At 44.4% G+C, this 18,163-nt stretch overlaps 1 protein-coding gene across 3 annotated transcripts in view; it reads left to right on the top strand.

Annotated features, from left to right (window-relative positions):
- Positions 1 to 18,163, top strand: part of MLKL (mixed lineage kinase domain like pseudokinase) — a 250,379-nt gene that overhangs the window by 105,910 nt on the left and 126,306 nt on the right. For all 3 annotated transcript variants that reach the window (XM_069604125.1, XM_069604116.1, XM_069604131.1), the window contains one exon: positions 1,642 to 2,099. In XM_069604125.1, the coding sequence (XP_069460226.1) occupies positions 1,643 to 2,099 (457 nt within the window). In that variant the 5' untranslated portion in view covers position 1,642. The remainder of the gene's footprint in view (positions 1 to 1,641; positions 2,100 to 18,163) is intronic.

The following is an 18,163-nucleotide window of genomic DNA, read 5'->3' as shown; positions in this document are numbered from 1 at the left end:
AGCTGCTACCTCCTGCATTCTGTAGCTTGAATCTAGGTGTGGCTAGCATGTGTCTATGCGTGGCACACGTAGGCCTGATCGATTGGGATCTGGTGATTTTGTCTGCTAGGTAGGTAGGCGCTCGGTTGTTTAGACATTTGTGTGTCAGTGTGAGAGTTTTGAAGATAATACCCTCTTGAACCGGAAGCCAGTGTGCATTCCTTCTTATGTGTTTGGTATATTTAGGGCTACTCTGAGGGTGTTGTTTTGTAAGACCTGAAGTCTTTTGATGTTTTTGCTCTTAGTGCCCACGTAGAGGGCATTGCAGTAGTCCAGTCTGGACAAGATGAGAGCTCTAGCAAGTGTGGTGAATCTGTCAGGAGATAGGCAGTGCCTACACGCGTTAATGAGCTTAGAGGTGTAGGCTGCTGTTGATGTGGTTGCATTAACTTCTTTGGATAGTGTCAGGGATGCGTCTAGGTAATAACCCAGGGTTTTTACTTCTTTCGAGACCTTTATGATGTTGACATCTATGTTGAAGGACTTGAAGGAGTCATTGTGTTTTTTTAGGCAAAGTTGTGATCCTAGGAGGAGAAGCTCGGTCTTGTCGTCGTTTAAGCATAGGCCATGATGCGCCATCCAAGTTTGGATGGTTTGATAGATGATATTGATGTTGGTTGAATCGAGGTCATGAGAGCCGGTGATGGGAATAAAAATGTTGGGTGTCGTCTGTATAATTAGTGTAGGTGACACCCAAATCGTTGAGGCGGTCAAATGGGGCTTAGTAGAAATATTGTACAGCGTAGGAGATACGCAGGAGCCTTGTGGGACGCCACAAGTGACCGGGCTCAGTTGGGCTGCTGCGCTCGAGGGAAAAGACGCTCATTGTTCTGTCCGTGAGGAATGATTGTATCCACTGAATGACTTTAGGAGAGAAGTTGGCTGCTGATTCCAAATGACTACATAGAATTTTATGATTGACCAGGTCAAATGCTGCAGAGAGGTTTAGTAGGAGGCGCAAGGCTAGTTTGCCTTTGTCTGTGAACTCATCCATTTCCATTTTCAGATCCAGAAGTGCGGTTTCCGTCCCATGTCTTGGATGGAAGCCAGATTGGCGAAGGCCAAGGAGCTTGTTGACTTCCAGGTAGTTTTGTATCTGGAGATACGCTACTTTATCTAGTATTTTCAGTAGGAAGGGCACTGTGGTGATAGGGCAATAGTTGGTTGGTATATTGGGGTAGAGTGAGGGCTTTTTTAGAAATGGGAGTACCCAGGCATTTTTTAGATTGGTGAGGACAGTACTGTTTTCAAAGGAGGCATTGATAAGGCTTGTGAGTAAGGGAGTGAGTTCAGACGCACAATTTAACCTTATGAAGACACTCAGCCTGATCTAAAAGCCCTTTGGTGCCCTGTAATATCCTTTTAAATAACTATCTTGGTTCCCCAGCCCATAAAGCAGGGGTCCTCAATCTATACCTCACCATCGACTATTCTACCTAGGGCTGACGGGAATTGTAGCCAAAGGTTGCAGACCCTGACCATAAAGTATCCCTCTACACATCTTCCTCAGAAGAGGATAGCATCATTTGGTTGGTTGATTTACTGCAGGTTTTATCGCATGGCACATGACAATTCTTTTTCTCTGTCCCGTTGCCCCTCTAGGATGGAGACGGTTGAAGGCATTCTCGGCATAGCCCAGAGCATATACTCCCTCTGCGAGCAGGCAAGCTGCAATCGGAAGCAATGCAAAAGGCTGAGGCTGCGGATCGAGATCCTCATGGTACCCGTGGATAAGATCAGGGCACATCCAGAGAAGCACCAATCCAAAAGCCTCATCACCCTCCTCCAAGAGATGCTTCTGACCATGAAGAATGCCAAAAACTGGGTCTTCAAATATACCCGCATGGGCTGGTGGAAGAAAATGCTGCTGGCCAACAGTATCAAGGAGGAGTTCGAGCAGGTGAATGAACGCATGGGCGATGCAGCTCAGGGGCTGGCTCTGCTGCTGCAGGCAGAGCAGAGGAGCAAGTTCTTGGACTTCTTTCAAGAGAAGCAGCTAAGAAGGCAAAATGCAAAGGACGCTGAGGCCGACCTGGAAGAGATCAAGAAGTACTTTCAAAGTAAGTGTATAATGTTTCACTCTGTGTATCTTGTGACTCGTGTGATCTACAACTACCAGCAGTTGAGAATACAGAACAAAGGATTCATGAAACACCCAGGGGACCTCCCCGTCTTAGGGTTATGAGTGAAAAAAAAGGCAGATAAGAGTGTTTTAATGTGCGTGATTGAGCTGCATGACTGCTGCTGCATGCAATGCCACAGGGATGGAAATTGGTGCGGAAGACACTTCCATGCTTGTCAGCTGGATTGACCGCTGGTAGGGTGGTCCAGTGGGTTGTACCGCATGCCATCATGTATGCATGGAACTGGAAATGGTACTGATTTAACAAACCTTCATTGAGTAACTGACATGCTCAGTGCCTTCAAGCAAGACTGCATCTTCTATTAAGTGCTCTGGTGTGGAGAGCAGTAATGCTGGGCACCTCTAGGCACCATCGAAACATGCAAGTAAGGAGTTTGCATGTTTTGAGCTTTGCCAGCTGGAAGGAGCAACATTTTTATCCTTTCTCAGAGAGATTCATCCAGGACGCGTGTGACTCCTGAGAAACTTGCAAATTGAATGCTGGGTTGGTATTGGGGACATGTACATTCTTGGTGGACTGGGGATAACTATGTGTGAGGTGTCAACCAACATGCCGGAGGAGCAGCATTTGGCTTTCCTCCTTTTAAGGGAGCCACTTCTCTTATTTGTGACGGGTGCAGCGCTGGTTACAGGGAGGTCAATGGCCATTGTGATGAATCAACTTCCGGGGAACCAGTGGTCCAGAGATGAATATTGGTTTCTAAACCATTAATCACCCCCACACTTCTAGTACACAAGAAGGGATCCGAATAGGTTGGAAACACAAGCAAATTATAAACCTCCTTGTCCAATTTTGGTAATGTGGACGGAACGGCTTGCCTATATCCGCAAGGTCGTGGATCATTGGCTAGTTGCAACACAGCAAAAATATAATTATTACCCAATGATGAAAGGGACTTTCCAGTCATGTTTGTATAAAAATATCTACTTTATTATTTTGACAACAGACAGTTCTAGCACACTACAAAATACATCCCACCCTGGGTAGGAATGCAGAGGACAGATAGTTTCAAGAAGGGAAAGGGGTGCACTCTGGATACTGACAGGAGGGTAGTTGGTAAAGTAATTAATCACAATAGTCCAAGGATACTTGGTTTCAACTCAAATCGGAGCAATGGGTTGTAAAATGTCTCTATGGCCCTTTGGAGAAGGACCAGGGGGACAGAACCACAAAGTACCTTGTGATTGTAGAAGTTATTGGTGCTCGACAGGGGTAGAGTGGGTTTCAGGGTGCTTTGCAGCTTCAGCGAGAGAGTCCAAGATGGGAGACAGCTGCAGGTATCAGGTGGCAGGCAGTTCGGCGAGTGAGGCTGGACGGATGGCTGCAGGCTGGCCTACACGGCTGCTCAGGGTCAGGAATCGTCTCATTGCTGGTTGGCGGGTCTGAAGCACAGGTCGAGGCGTCTCAGACGATGTTAGCGACTGCAGCATGACAATAGTCAGTGGTACAGTCGGTTGCAGCTCGAGGGGCTCGACTGGTTCGAAAATGTCAGTTAAGGCAGACGCTGTTTGATGCTTGTTGATGCACTCCTCCTAGCTTCTTGACTGAGCTTGTGTCGCCCTTTAAGGTGGACGGGCCCAAGCTGCAGAGAGTGTTGCAGGAAGCAGCCTTGTCCTTGGTTTAGTTCAGAGACTCTCTGGCACTTCCCACCTAGCAGGATTGCTTGAAGAGCCTAGCAGGGCACGCCGTGTGCTGGCTGGGTACCGGTTCTGGAGCTGCTGGAGGGTCCTTTGGTTTCAGTATCTCCCTCTGTTCCCTGGGAGATGTTTAGGAGAGGGATCTTGCTTCCCCTTTGGAAATCCTGGCCTTTCTTCACTGCCGGAAGCTGTCAGGCAGACTGTACCTTCAGCCAGGGTCCAAATGAGTTCTTCTTCAGATGATCTGCCAGAAAAAGGGGTTCAACCCTCTTTTAAAGTCAAATGGGCCCCAGTGATTGGTGTAGACTAACCCTCCCTTAATGAACCAATCCTGGGTCCCCACCAACAATCTCCTGTATGCATGAGGTTATAACCAGGGCGCTTTGCAACAGGAACAGTAAAGGGTTGAAAACATGTACTACTAAGTCCCACCCATCTCCCTGTCTGTTGTGGATCAAAGGGTCTCTCTGGTTAATTGAGCCCTCTGTGGTTGCTGATTAAAGTGGCAGGATTCCCTTGAAGAAATGGCGAGACCAGACGTTCTGTCTCCATCAAATCACAACCTTCTACTATATGAATGGGGTCCCCCTCCGGGGGTTGCCTCTTGTAAACACTTGTCCCAGACATGACATTTCACTGCCCTTGATACTAAGACGCGGGAGCTGGCTTCAGGTTGACACAGATGCATATCAAAGGTGTTGGGGTTTCCTGTCTCTTTTGTTTTAGCCTCTGCAGCCAGGCCCATTGTGGGCCTGTTTGAAGTATACTCTCATTAGTATGTTAATTATGTTAATTTCAATCCCCATCTGCAGATGGTAAATAAACAAACAGGGCGAATCCATGGAGCCTTTGATAGTTAATTAGGCTAGCCATAGCAGGAGGAAGGTTTTTACCCTCCCCCTTCTGAGATGCATTGTGTACTACACCTGTCAGATCCAAACTAAATATGATGGGAAGGACTGTGCCTGTAGGCTGTGTCTACCTAGAGTACACAGTTTTATGTGCTTGTTTTGCAGTGAGCATAGGAAAAGGTGTACGGATTAGCCCCACACATTCTAAGGTTGATCTACCATTATTCAATTTCCTATAAAATTTCATAAAAGCCCAGGTGCGGATGGTCGAATTCCTCATAACCATGAACTGTGTAAGCCTGCTTAAAGTTGCATGGATGATCTAAGAGGAGCGCAAAAGTCAGATGGAAAAGTAGGTCATGAAAATAGTGTCAGGAAAGTAAAGGAATTTTGCTGCCATAAGATAAGTTGCGACCTACCACCTGACGCAGGTTCTAAGTGCAATAAACATTTGTGCAGCTGCGTAGCAGACTGTGCTGGCCGGCAACATCACCAGCAGCCCCTTTTAAAGGCTCTGGTGATTAGGCGGCCAGTTGTTACCTGGATGTGCACACACTGCCATGCCACTGAATTTTGACAAGCTTACCTTTATGCTATGTTGTTTGTTCGCAAGGTTTATACATTTGCAGTACTATGTGAAGGGATATCACACTATGAACAATAGAGTCAAAATGGGATGGATGTTAAATTCTTAATGCATTACATTCTAAAAGATACAATACATTCTATTACCCATAACTCACTGAAATATTTGACATTGCTATTATTAACAATGTGCACAAATGAACGTTTTTTTCAGTGTTACTTGTTTTTTTATGTATTGGAAATACATTGCCCCGTGCATGTCTGTGCTCCCCGAATTCTGCAGTTTAAAGCACAGCAAGGGGCTACACAGTGGGTGTCAGAAAAACCCTGCATTCAATAATGAGTATGGTTTTCAATTTTGGAAACATTTCTATGGCACATTTCAGGGCTCATTTACGAATATGCTAGCAAACAGAGGTCGTCAGTTCTGAAACGCGAGACCCAACCTAAAAATCAGACGCTAACTCTCATCACTGATTGGACTTCAGATTATTTTCTGACAGGTTTTACCTTTGTTTTACTCAGTGGTAGTCAGAACCAGTTCTCTCAAGTTGCTGGCCTAGAGGCTTCCGTCTTGCTGAAGCGCAGGCATTTAGTACTAGCACAAAACCACTGGCCAAGTATCAAAAAGTGAGGCAACGCTGAAGCTAATTAACATGCATCCTTAGTTTTGTGAGATCGCTCTCAGGATGACAAAAGCTACACCTAGATGACATGAAGATGTCTGTGTTACCCCTTTTGCATTAAGTATGGAAAGTCAGAAACATTAACAATTGAAGGACTGCACACTAAATTGATTCTTTTCCAAATTCCACAAAGGGGACACCTGTTTTTCATCCGTGTTTCCCCGAGACGGCCTGGGATCCCCTCCCAAGATGGCTGCCAATATAAATAACTAAGGGCACCTAGCAACAGCGTTACCAACACTTTGCTGCCAGGCCCCTCCGAGCTCCAAAGTGACTCAGCACTCCGAGACAAAGCAGTTCGCTCGATCGGCTTGCCGCGTGTGAGCGCTCCAGCCACACAGGTAGGCTTGCGCTGTCTGCTCGGGTTTTTTCATTTGGGATTTGCGCACGACCCATATGTTTTGTAGCAATACTTATATGCCCTCTCATTCTTTAGGATTTTCCTCGCGGGGAATATATGTGAAAGATACTGAACAGACCGACATTACAGAGATAAAAGCCTCCACTGAGAGGTAAGATACTGTAACTACGCACTGAGCACGTTCTCCATTGGTTTAATGTGACATTCATTTGAGGACGCTATAACTAAGTACTTAGTGCCCTTTTCCTCTGTTTTTTGTGACAGGACCTCACAGAGATCCTGCATTACGGCAAGCGGATCTCCAAAAATAGTGCCTGTGGAAATAATTACCCATAGGTAAGTTGTGCTCTATGGCAAATATATAGATAGCACAGTACATGATTTAGTCAGCTTATAACAGTATGTGCTCAAGTACTCCCCTGACCAGACTCTCCCTTCCCCTGCAGCACATACTTCATACCGTACAGCATCCCATCCTGATGAAGGCCGTGTACAAGATGAGGCATAACAGGCCAACCTAAACGGCTGAAACACCCCGGTGTAGACGCACTACCCCAACTACAGCGTATTGTCACTGTCCACCACTAAGAGAACTATTGTCATTAACAATTGTGTTTTGTTGTCACTATGCCGAATTTTTTTTTGTGTATTCTATTATGTGGTTAAGACAGTAGGAGTCAATGGGCCTCATTACACGGATGGCGGTAGGGATTTACCGGTACCGGTAAAATACCGGTACGGTAAATCCCTACCGCCTTACTACGAGGTCCCTTTGCGGGTTGGGGGATTTAACGCCTGCTTTTCCCAGGCGTTAAAATCCAACCCGCTAAGGGACCTCGGAGCTAATTACGGCACCGCAAAATTGCAGTGCCGTAATTAGCGCCTTCCCCATTCCCATAGAGCCCTATGGGGCAGAAATGGGAATGGGGAAGGGCAATGGCGGAAGGGGGATTTACCGCCCCTCCAACCTTGGAATGGGGCGGTAAATCCCCTTTCCCGCCAAGGCGGTGCCGGTATTTTACCGGCATGAGCCATGGCGCTAATAGCGCCATGGCTCACCGCCTACCGGGTAATGAGGCCCAATGAGCTTCCACTATCTTTCTTTGCCCTAACATATATAACACAAAATGGACAGTAGTTGTTTTGTTAAAAACTATTTATTTCTGGGTCTAAGTCCCTAATATTAACTTTCTTGCCCTATGTGTGAATATCTCATGCCCCCATAGTGTAGTACACCCGAGCCTAGTTGGCGATGATGTGCCGCCTACAAGGAGTATGGAGATCCTTGCCCTCAACTCTCTCACTGCTTTCCTCAATCTAGGTGATAGGTACACACTTCGTGGGGGTCAGTGTTTTTATTTATTATTACCGCCGCCAGTCTATGTGTCTTATAGTTAAGAACTGCGTTTTGGCCAAGTGGTCAAAGAAACAACAACTTTAAAATAAATGTTCTATCAGTCAGTAAGTTGACTTTATACTGGTTTGATAGGATTAAAATGATGTGTTTTAGTTACTCGAGCCCTCTCCTCAAGCGTATGTAGGGTCTCGGAGTTGCGGTCATCAGCCTATCAACTCTTAAAGGTAGTCAACTGGTTTCAGCGGTCCTTATAATTAGCCGTCTTCTTCAGGACGGAGAATCTTGCATTCTCATTAACAACATGATTGCTTCAAATATCTCCACATCTTGGAGGGTTTTGAGAGGTTCTTCGGGTTAGCCACGGGCATTTTTTGCTTGTGTCCCGGTCCCTGTTGGGTTACAAAAATGGACAGAAGGGGATTGTAAGAAGGGAAATTCTTAATCGATATTCAATGTGGGAACTACCATACAGGTCGAAAAATATTACCTGTGGTTGCATTTTCTATTCTCTGGTCGTTGCCGGATACACCTTAGCTCTTGGTGACTTCCTGCATTAGCAACCTGTAAAAAGATGTTTAGGTATGTCTTATCCTGTGCCAACTATTTTGCAAATTTCGGCCAGTACTGCAATATACAGATTGTTTTTTTGTTATAATATAGTGTAATACCTGTGAAATAGGGATCCCTCGGATCAGGCTCTGTGGATACTGGGTCTAGGTGCTGGGTGCTCAATTTCGTCCAGTCCTCTTCATCATATGTAATGGAATACCTCTGTGGGGTAAAGTCCAAGGTCAAGGAATTTAGTCCTAATGGTCTTAAATGCCAAGAGAGTAGATAAACGGCAATAACGGGCACGAGTCGAAAGCTCTTGTGGGTAAATTGTTGCATTTTGTGCGCTGTGCACTCATTGCAAGTTGTAATTGCATAATTTAGTTCAGCTTAATAATGCTTTACTGTAGCACAATCATGATTGTGTGCTACTCAAGTGATTCGAGTGATGTGGAGCTGGTCATAAGTGCCCCAACTAGTCCAAGTGTGGCCTGGAGGGTATTCTGGTTCCTTACCTGCGAGTAATGGGTATTCTCTCTCAAAAAACGGGCTGCCTGTGAAGTGGTCGTGCTAACGCCTGCCATCTTGGAGCTCGTATAAGTAAGCAGTGGCCATTCATGGTCACGTGTGGGCGAAGGACTACAGATTTTTTCAAGAATGATGGGAATTGTAGTTACCTGTGGAATACCATCTTGGTGCTAGTGCCTGTCGGCAGTGGCCTTTTACGGTCACGTGTATACGAGAAACTACAAGTGTTCCTCAGCTGTACTGGGAATTGGATTACACTGTGTGGGTGAGCCGCACATAATCCCAAAATGTATTCAAAATTGTAATAGTGCTACGATAATGCACTAAAACAGGCAGTGACTGCAACTGTATTTATATTGTTGGTTTTCCCTCTGAATACACGCGTGAGTGCCAATGCTGAATATGGATCTGTCCAGTGCATGTTGGGATATGTAGTCCCTGGAGTTGAAAAATGAGCCTGCCAGACCATCTGGTGTTCTCTCTAATTAGCTCATGGAAAGGCTTATAGTTGGTAATGGATGGAATAGGCGACCTGCAGTGTACTGGCACGGTGGAGTGTGTGTCCCTTGATATATTGGGGTGACTGCTAATTCTCTTGGCAGTGGTCTTTGGCGGTCACATGTAGACGAGAAACTACAAGTGTTCCTCAGCTATACTGGGAATTGTAATTCACTGTGTGGATGAGCCGCACATAATCCCGAAATATATTCAAAGTTGTAATAGTGCTACGATAATTCACTACCACAGACAGAGCCCTATGTGACTAAAAAAGGGGCTATCAGTGACTGCAAAAGTGTTTGTATTGTTTGTTTTCCCTCTAAATACACGCGTGAGAGCCACTGCTGAATATGGATCTGCCCAGCCCATTTTGGGATGTGTAGTCCAAAGGACTGAAATTGAAAAATGAGCCTGCCAGACCATCTGGTGTTCTCTCTAATTGGATCATGGAGAGGTTTTTAATGGATGGTATATGCGACCTGCAGTCTGCTGGCAGGTGCGCCAATATGTGGCTGGCTAAATATTGGGTGGAATGTGTGTCCCCTGCTCTATTCAGGTGGCTACCAGGTAAGGAACCAGAATACCCTCCAGGCCACACTTGGACTAGTTGGAGCCCTTATGACTACACATCACTCGAATCACTCGAGTAGCACACGATCATGATTGTGCTACACTAAAGCATTATTAAGCTGAACTAAATTATGCAAATACACCTTGCAATGAGCACACCGCGCACGAAATGCAACTATTTAACCACAAGGGCTTTCGACTCGTGCCCGTTATTGACGTTTATCTACTCTCTTGGCATTTAAGACCATTAGGACTAAATTCCTTGACCTTGAACTTTACCCCACAGAGGTATCCCATTACATATGATGAAGAGGACTGGACGAAACTGAGCACCCAGCACCTCGACCCAGTATCCAGAGAGCCTGATACGAGGGATCCCTATTTCACAGGTATTACACTATATTATAACAAAAAAACAGTCTGTATATTGCAGTACTGGCCGAAATTTGCAAAATAGTTGGCACAGGATAAGACATACCTAAACATCCTTTTACAGGTTGCTAATGCAGGAAGTCACCAGGAGCTAAGGTGTATCCGGCAATGACCAGAGAATAGAAAGTGCAACCACAGGTAATATTTTTCGACCAATATAGTAGTTCCCACATTGAATATCGATTAAGAATTTCCCTTCTTACAATCCCCTTCTGTCCATTTTTCATCCCCAACAGGGACCGGGATACAAGCAAAAAACGCCCGTGGCTAACCCGAAGAACCTCTCAAAACCCTCCAAGATGTGGAGATATTTGAAGCAATCATGTTGTTAATGAGAATACAAGATTCTCCGTCCTGAAGAAGGCGGCTAATTATAAGGACCGCTGAAACCGGTTGACTACCTTTAAGAGTTGATAGGCTGATGACCGCAACTCCGAGACCCTACATATGCTTGAGGAGAGGGCTCGAGTAACTAAAACACATATTTTAATCCTATCAAACCAGTATAATGTCAACTTACTGACTGATAGAAAATGTCTTTTAAAGTTGTTGTTCTTTGACCACTTGGCCAAAACGCAGTTCTTAACTATAAGACACATAGACTGGAGGCGGTAATAATAAATAAAAACACTGACCCCCACGAAGTGTGTACCTATCACCTAGATTGAGGAAAGCAGTGAGAGAGTTGAGGGCAAGGATCTCCATACTCCTTGTAGGCGGCACATCATCGCCAACTAGGCTCGGGTGTACTACACTATGGGGGCATGAGATATTCACACATAGGGCAAGAAAGTTAATATTAGGAACTTAGACCCAGGAATAAATAGTTTTTAACAAAAGTACTACTGTCCATTTTGTGTTATATATTCTATTATGTGAACTGTTTGACAAACAACGACTGAGATTGAGTTTGTCCTACACACACAAATTGGTTGTTATGCCAAAAAATGTTTGGCCCCGTGTGTTGTAAATAAATGTTTTGTCTGTACCTCCGGGTAGCTACCGTGTGATGTTATATCTCTAAAAATGTCCATTTTATGTTGATCCATACAACCTTATATATATAAAAAACCAAGATTGTTCCACAAACAGAGCATGAAAAAGTGATTTTTTTCTTTTATGCAGAGGGTGATAAGGAGCATGAGTATACTTGAGCAAAATTCTCTCTGGACCTATTCAATTGTAATTTTTGTTTCAATTCCCAATGGGAGCATTTTATAAATGTTTTTGTAATAATTATTCCTTTGAACCTAGTTATTCATACACATTAAAAGATACAAGTTTACTTCTTCCAATCTGGCTTTAATAATAGTAGTTTCTTCCTGTGGTACTATGTGCTCTACTGGTCCAAACATATCCACGGCGCATTGTGGGTGAAAGCGGGAGCACAAGGCCCTACATGTCTGTTTCCTATTTTTGGTGGGAGTATTCTTACTCCCTATTTTTATTTTTTGTGAGTATTTGCCTATTTTTGCCCAATAAAAGTGGCTGAAACACCCCTGGTCTGTAGGGCTGGCTGTACGTCTCTTGGCGAATGCCAAGCCCAATGCAACTAATTTGCCACTTGCTGCTCTTCTTCATTTTGTAATAGGTGTTAATCCCAACAGGCAATGGCGGGTGGATAGCTGTATATCCATGCTCGCCAATCCCCTATGTTTTTCCACCACAGCCCCCCAAAAAAATGTCACTGTCCGGCATCCCCACCACAAGTGCATGTAAGTGTCTTCCTCAGTTCTGCACCTCAAACATGCCGAATCTTTTCGGCTGCCATCTTTGCCATCATTACTGGAGATATGTAAGCTCTCATCACACATTTATATTGCAGCCATCGAAACCTCATCTTCCTAGAGACTTCTTTAGTATGTCGAAGTACCCCCTTCTATACCTCGTCAGTACGCTGATCACCCACATTCACACACCACACTTCCCTAACCTTCTGTAATTTCCCATCCAATTCCCTTGGGATCACTTTATATAGTTCTGAAACCTGCTTAGGTCTAACATGGTCTGATGTACCCGATGCACATGTGGTTTCTACAGGAACTCGGACCAGAGCCTTTTCAGGGCTGGCATCAGTCTAGCATATTCCAAGAAATTCAGACATGCCAATGGATATAATTGTTTGAATTCCTGAAATGTTGCCGCTCTAGGTTCCACAAAATCTTCAATCGTCCCTCTACACTGGTACCCAATGTCATTCACTAACGATTGGCCAGTCATTCTTCACCACATGCAGCTGCTGCATAATAGCATTCCTGGTAAGTACATCATTTTGTACCGGGGAGCACCTGTTACCTCCCTCCAGACCTTTATAAAAGTAGCTTCTGATGCTGGTAATATGTTTAACTCTTTCCCAGTGACTTCCATCAACTCAAACAACTGCTGAGGCTGACACAACTCTTCTGTCATCCTCATTATCTTGTCCTTCGGAGGTGTTCGGAACCAATCCACTACATGCTGTAGCGTTGATGCACAGTAGTAAACTCTGAAATCGGGCACACTCACACTTCTCTGCCCAGAAGGCAGTTGCAGCGTTGCCACATCTGTTTTTGGGGCCTCGCTCCTCCAAAGAAATGTTCCCAATATCATTTTAAGCTGGTATGACCATATTGAAATGATCAATTCACCTAGAAAAGAACTAACATGAATAAAGCATTTTCAAGGCACAATCTCAGACACTCCACACACAGTTGTTGACTGCAATATAATCAAAGACTCAATAAGGCCTGTTCATCGGATTGAGCAATGAAAGAAATTGTGGAACGTAAGCCTTCTAATTTTTCTAGAGAAACTTGATGTAGTTCATGCGGATGTGGTTTCCTGTTGATCTTTCACACATGGCTTTTCATCTGTATTGTTGGAACTGAAATCATACTTCTGTTTTTCTGTGATTGTGTAATTACATTTATTTAAAACCAAAGCCTGTTTGCCACGTGAATTTTCCAAGATGAATGTCTTTGGTAACTTTTTGGCTGCACATTACTTTTCATCTATGCTTCATTTGGTCCACTGCTATTGTCCACAAGATATAATCGGAAATGCGCAAGTATATTTATTATGAGGTTGCCAAGGTAATCGAAGCATTTTGTATACACATACCTGGTTATTGATTATTTAGGCATTTGGAATGACACATGCAATTCACTACCAATGTCCATGCCAGTCAGCTTCTTCCTGGGCAATTTTCAGGCATGATTATTGATTGATCGTGTCACAACCTCAGGGTAATGTCAAGAATACCCTGTAGGCAGTTTTTGGGCATGATTATCGATGAATCGTGCCTCAACTTTTAGGGCAATGTCAATTATACCTTGTAGTAACTCACAATTTCCATTGAGTATGTTGTTTATTCTTTTAGAACTTTGTGGGTAAACCTTGTTTTTTTACCATTTTTGTCATTTGTGTCTTTATATTATATTATGGTTACATTATCACTGTACATTATCACTGTTTTGATTTAATATTTGTCTCACAATTTATTTCATGTGAAATATGCTTTTTTGAGTTGGTTATATATGCCATTAAAATAAAAAGCTATAATCGATAAGTATTTGACATACTCTTTGTGACTCCTTTAGCACGATACAAAATTTGTCAAATTATTAGAATGTACACATTGAGTTGTCTGCAGCGTGGACATATCAGTTGTTTTGGTATTGTACCTTGACCCCCAACTATGCCCGCCCACAAAGGGTCGCCCCTATTTTTTGTAATAACTTACTCCTGAGGTGCTGTGTCCACATTTGCTTGATTTGGTCCCACCTTAATGCAAATTAATGTTGGCCTTTATCAGGAATCTTTATTTCGGGAGCCCATTAAGATATCTTATCAGTAAGCAAACAGAGGCATTCCCAGTTTCCGTTTATCTGAGGGTGCCTGAAACTGCACAGGTAACCTCATTGCACTCGATGTTCTATTCAAGAAGAATTCCAAACCTAATAAGTTAAAGCATTTTGTGCTTGGGCTTTGAGCTTCTTTTGTGCAAATGCAAAGATCGTTTTAGGTTGATCTCTCAAATTGGTAAGCTAATCACGCGTATTTACTTCCTGGCCTTAAACAAGAGGTGTAGCTGAAGAATATTTCCTCTCTTAGTCATGCAGAGGCGATCTTATGAACATTAGGAGTACAGGTTTCTTCTGACCCCTGATGTTACCCCTTACACCCACCAACCTTTATAGCAGGTATTCAGTATCATGGTTGGAACACTCCACTCCATCACTGGATTATGGTCTATAAACAATGTTGAGGTGCACCCAGTATCGCCACTTCTGTGTTATCAGATAGGGTGTGAAACGTGTTCCTCTATAGTCTTAGTAGGATGTTATCTTGAAAATGTATGGTTTATTAATAACATCGCGCCTGTCTCAGTTGTGGAATACCTGATGGCATTTTCCTCAATCACAAAATGTGAGGGTAATTTTTTGAAATGCCAATGTTGGTGAATTGTGTTAATTCTCACCCCTATGATCTGCTTCCATCTTTTTAGATGTCCCTAAGTGCACTCCACTCATTCCTTTTGCAATGAATCTTCTTTAGACGAAATGTGTGCTTTTTAATCATATTACAATTGTTTGGGTTCAAAAACATCATTGTAAAAGAATGTGTGACAACACATTGGGCCTCATTATGAGTCCGGCGGTAAGCATGGCGGAAAAACCGGCAGGCTACCGCCGGACCCGTATTACCATTACGCCTCCGTGATTCCCGGAATCACTGGGGCATTACGACCCCGGTGACCCGGGAATTCCGGGGGCGGAATTCTGTAAATCCAATGGAAACACCTGTTCCCTCTATGACAGAGCCAGTGTTTCCATTTGTGCCTGCAGGCGGGTGGCATTACTGACACCTCACGCCTGCAGGACTCTGAATCAGCCGGTCTGGAAAGAACAGTGGCAGCGTTTTTACCGCCACCGTTCTTTCTGGACCGGCAGGGTCGTAATGCGGCCCATTGTCTTGATAACAATGTACAACATACAATTCACAAATTAAAAATCACGAGGAGATGTGCAGATAGTGCTGTGAGGATCGTAGAAAATAAATTCCTACATGCATACGATCACAGGGTGAGGAACATAATAAAATGGCAACGCAACTAGAAACAATTACAGAGGAAACATTCAATAATTATTATCTTTAATATCTTATGCATCTGTCTCAAATTCTATCCCTCAGGAAGCACTACGTTTATGTAGATTGTAATCCCTAGTGGTGTGCTGCCTATTGAAAAGGGATAGAGAGGTGTATTTCCATCCTATTCATGATTGTTCTAACTAGTTTCTAGTTGGATGGGACTGCCAAAGAACATAGAGTTCTACACATAAACTCTTTATGACTCGCAGCTGCAGTGACACTTTTTTCTTAAAAACAGGGGTTTAGCAAAATCCTGGACTATATTCAAATGGGGATTTTTTTTTATTTTTTATTGTACCCACACAATAGTGAGTAGATCAGGCACAGCCATGAAAGATTTTTGAGAGTTTAATCTCAATAAAAAACGAAAACAACACAAAAAAGGTAGCAGGCACCCATCTCTAGAAAGAACATAGCACGATAACCTGTTCTATGTTTTTTTCCCACTTTGACAGTCCGCAGCCATTGCTTTTAGCTCACTGTACCTTTCACAAAGGAGGAATATCCATTTGCATATCAATCTTTGTCCGGCCCACTTAAGCAGTCCAGCACTGAAATGCTATGGCAGTCTCCTTTGAACAAGAGTACCAACAGCACCCCCAGATAAATTTTTCGGCCTAGTCGGGACACATCAGTGAGGTGGAGCTGTGCCACTTTGGGCACAGTGAGCAAGCGGCCCAAGTCTGGGTACCCCCAGGTAACCTAGGGTGACCCACCCCAAGTTCCTTGCAAAAATACAAAAAAGGTAGCAGGCGCCCCTCTCTAGAAAGAACATGGCATGATAACCTGTTCTGTGGCTTTTTCCCACTTTGAGAGCCCTCAGCCATCGCTTTTAGCTCACTGTACCTTTCACAAAGGAGAAATAACCATTTGCATATCAGTCTTTGTCCCACCCACAGGGGCAGTCCAGCACCAAAATGCCAGGCAAACTTCCTTTGAACAAGAGTACCAACAGCAACCCCAGACATCTGTTTCAGCCTTGTTGGGCCTCATCAGTGAGGTGGAGCTGTGCCTCTCTGAACACAGTGAGCAAGGGGTCCACGTCTGGGTTCCCCCATGTAACTCATGGTGACCAACCCCAAGCTCCTTGCAAAATACAAAAAAGGTAGCAGGCGCCCCTCTCTAGAAAGAACATGGCATGTTAACTTGTTCTGTGGTTTTTTCCCATGTTGAGAGTCCGCAGCCAAAGCTTTTAGGTCACTGTACCTTTCACAAAGAAGGAATATTGATTTGCATATCAGTATTTGTCCCGCCCACAAGGGCAGGCCAGCACCGAAAAGCCAGGCAAACCTCCTTTGAACAAGAGTACCAACAGCAACCCCAGACAAGTGTTTCAGCCTTGTTGGGCCTCATCAGTGAGGTGGAGCTCTGTCTGCAGACTCTTGAGTCGGTACATTCCCACAGAACAAGTTATCATGCCATGTTCTTTCTTGCAGAGGGGCGCCCTGACCTCTTTGTGTTTGTAAAAGGAAATTGGGTTTGGTCACCCTAAGTTACTTAGGGTTATCCAGACGTGGACCCCTTGCTAACTGTGCTCACAGAGGCACAGTTCTACCTTACTGATGAGGGCCAACTATGCCGAAACATGTGTCTGGGGTTGCTGTTTGTACTCTTGTTCAAAGGAGGATTGCCATAGCATTTCGGTGCTGGACTGCTCAAGTGGGTGGGACAAACACTGACATGCAAATGGATATCCCTCCTTTGTGAAAGGTACAGTGAGCTAAAACATGTGGTTGCGGAGTCTGAGTGGGTACATTCCCACAGAACAACTTATCATGCCGTGTTCTTTCTTGCAAAGGGGCACCCGGACCTCTTTTTGTTTGTAAAAGGAACTTGGGGTTGGTCACCCTAAGTTATCTAGGGTTATCCAGATGTGCACCCCTTGCTCACTGTGCTCAGTGAGGCACAGCTCCACCTCACTGATGAAGCCCGACTATGCCGAAACACGTGTCTAGGTTGGCTGTTGGTACTCTTTTTCAAAGGAGGTTTGCCATAGCATTTTGGTGCTGGACTGCTCAAGTGGGCGGGACAAAGACTGATATGAAAATGGATATTCCTCCTTTGTGAAAGGTACAGCGAGCTAAACATGTAGCTGTGGACTTTGAATGGTACATTTCCACAGAACAGATTATCATGCTGTGTTCTTTCTTGCAGAGGGGTGCCCTGACCTCTTTTTGTTTGTAAAAGGAACTTAGGGTTCGTCACCCTAAGTTACCTAGGGTTATCCAGACGTGGACGCCTTGCTCACTGTGCTCAGAGAGGTACAGCTCCATTTCACTGATGAGGCCCGACTAGGCCGAAACACGTGTCTGGGGTTGCTGTTGGTACTCTTGTTCAAAGGAGGATTGCCATAGCATTTCGGTGCTGGACTGCTCAAGTGGGCGGGACAGAGACTGATATGCAAATGGATATTCCTGCTTTGTGAAAGGTACAGTGAGCTAACCCATGTGGTTGCGGACTCTGAGTGGGTACAATCCCACAGAACAAGTTATCATGCTGTGTTCCTTCTTGCACAGGGACCTCTTTTTGCTAGCTGTGAAGAAGACTGGAAATATTTCAGTGCTAGCTCTGAAAAAGAGGCAAGAGCCAAGTCATCAAATAGTCGGCCAGAGAATAGAAACTATGACCGACAAGTACAGTTTGCAGAGTGAAACAACGGAGATGCCCTGAATAAGACAGCAGTCACAGCAGCAGTACAACCCACCCCCGGATAACTCACAGCAGAGGGTGGGGCAGGTTTACATCCCACGCGCATTAGTAATACATGTATCTAATTACCAACTATAAGAAAATGAA

This window comes from Ambystoma mexicanum, chromosome 1p (genome assembly GCF_040938575.1).
Source record: "Ambystoma mexicanum isolate Mex_15411 chromosome 1p, UKY_AmexF1_1, whole genome shotgun sequence".
NCBI classification, from domain to species: Eukaryota; Metazoa; Chordata; class Amphibia; order Caudata; family Ambystomatidae; genus Ambystoma; species Ambystoma mexicanum.
This window is presented reverse-complemented; position numbering and strand designations above follow the sequence as displayed.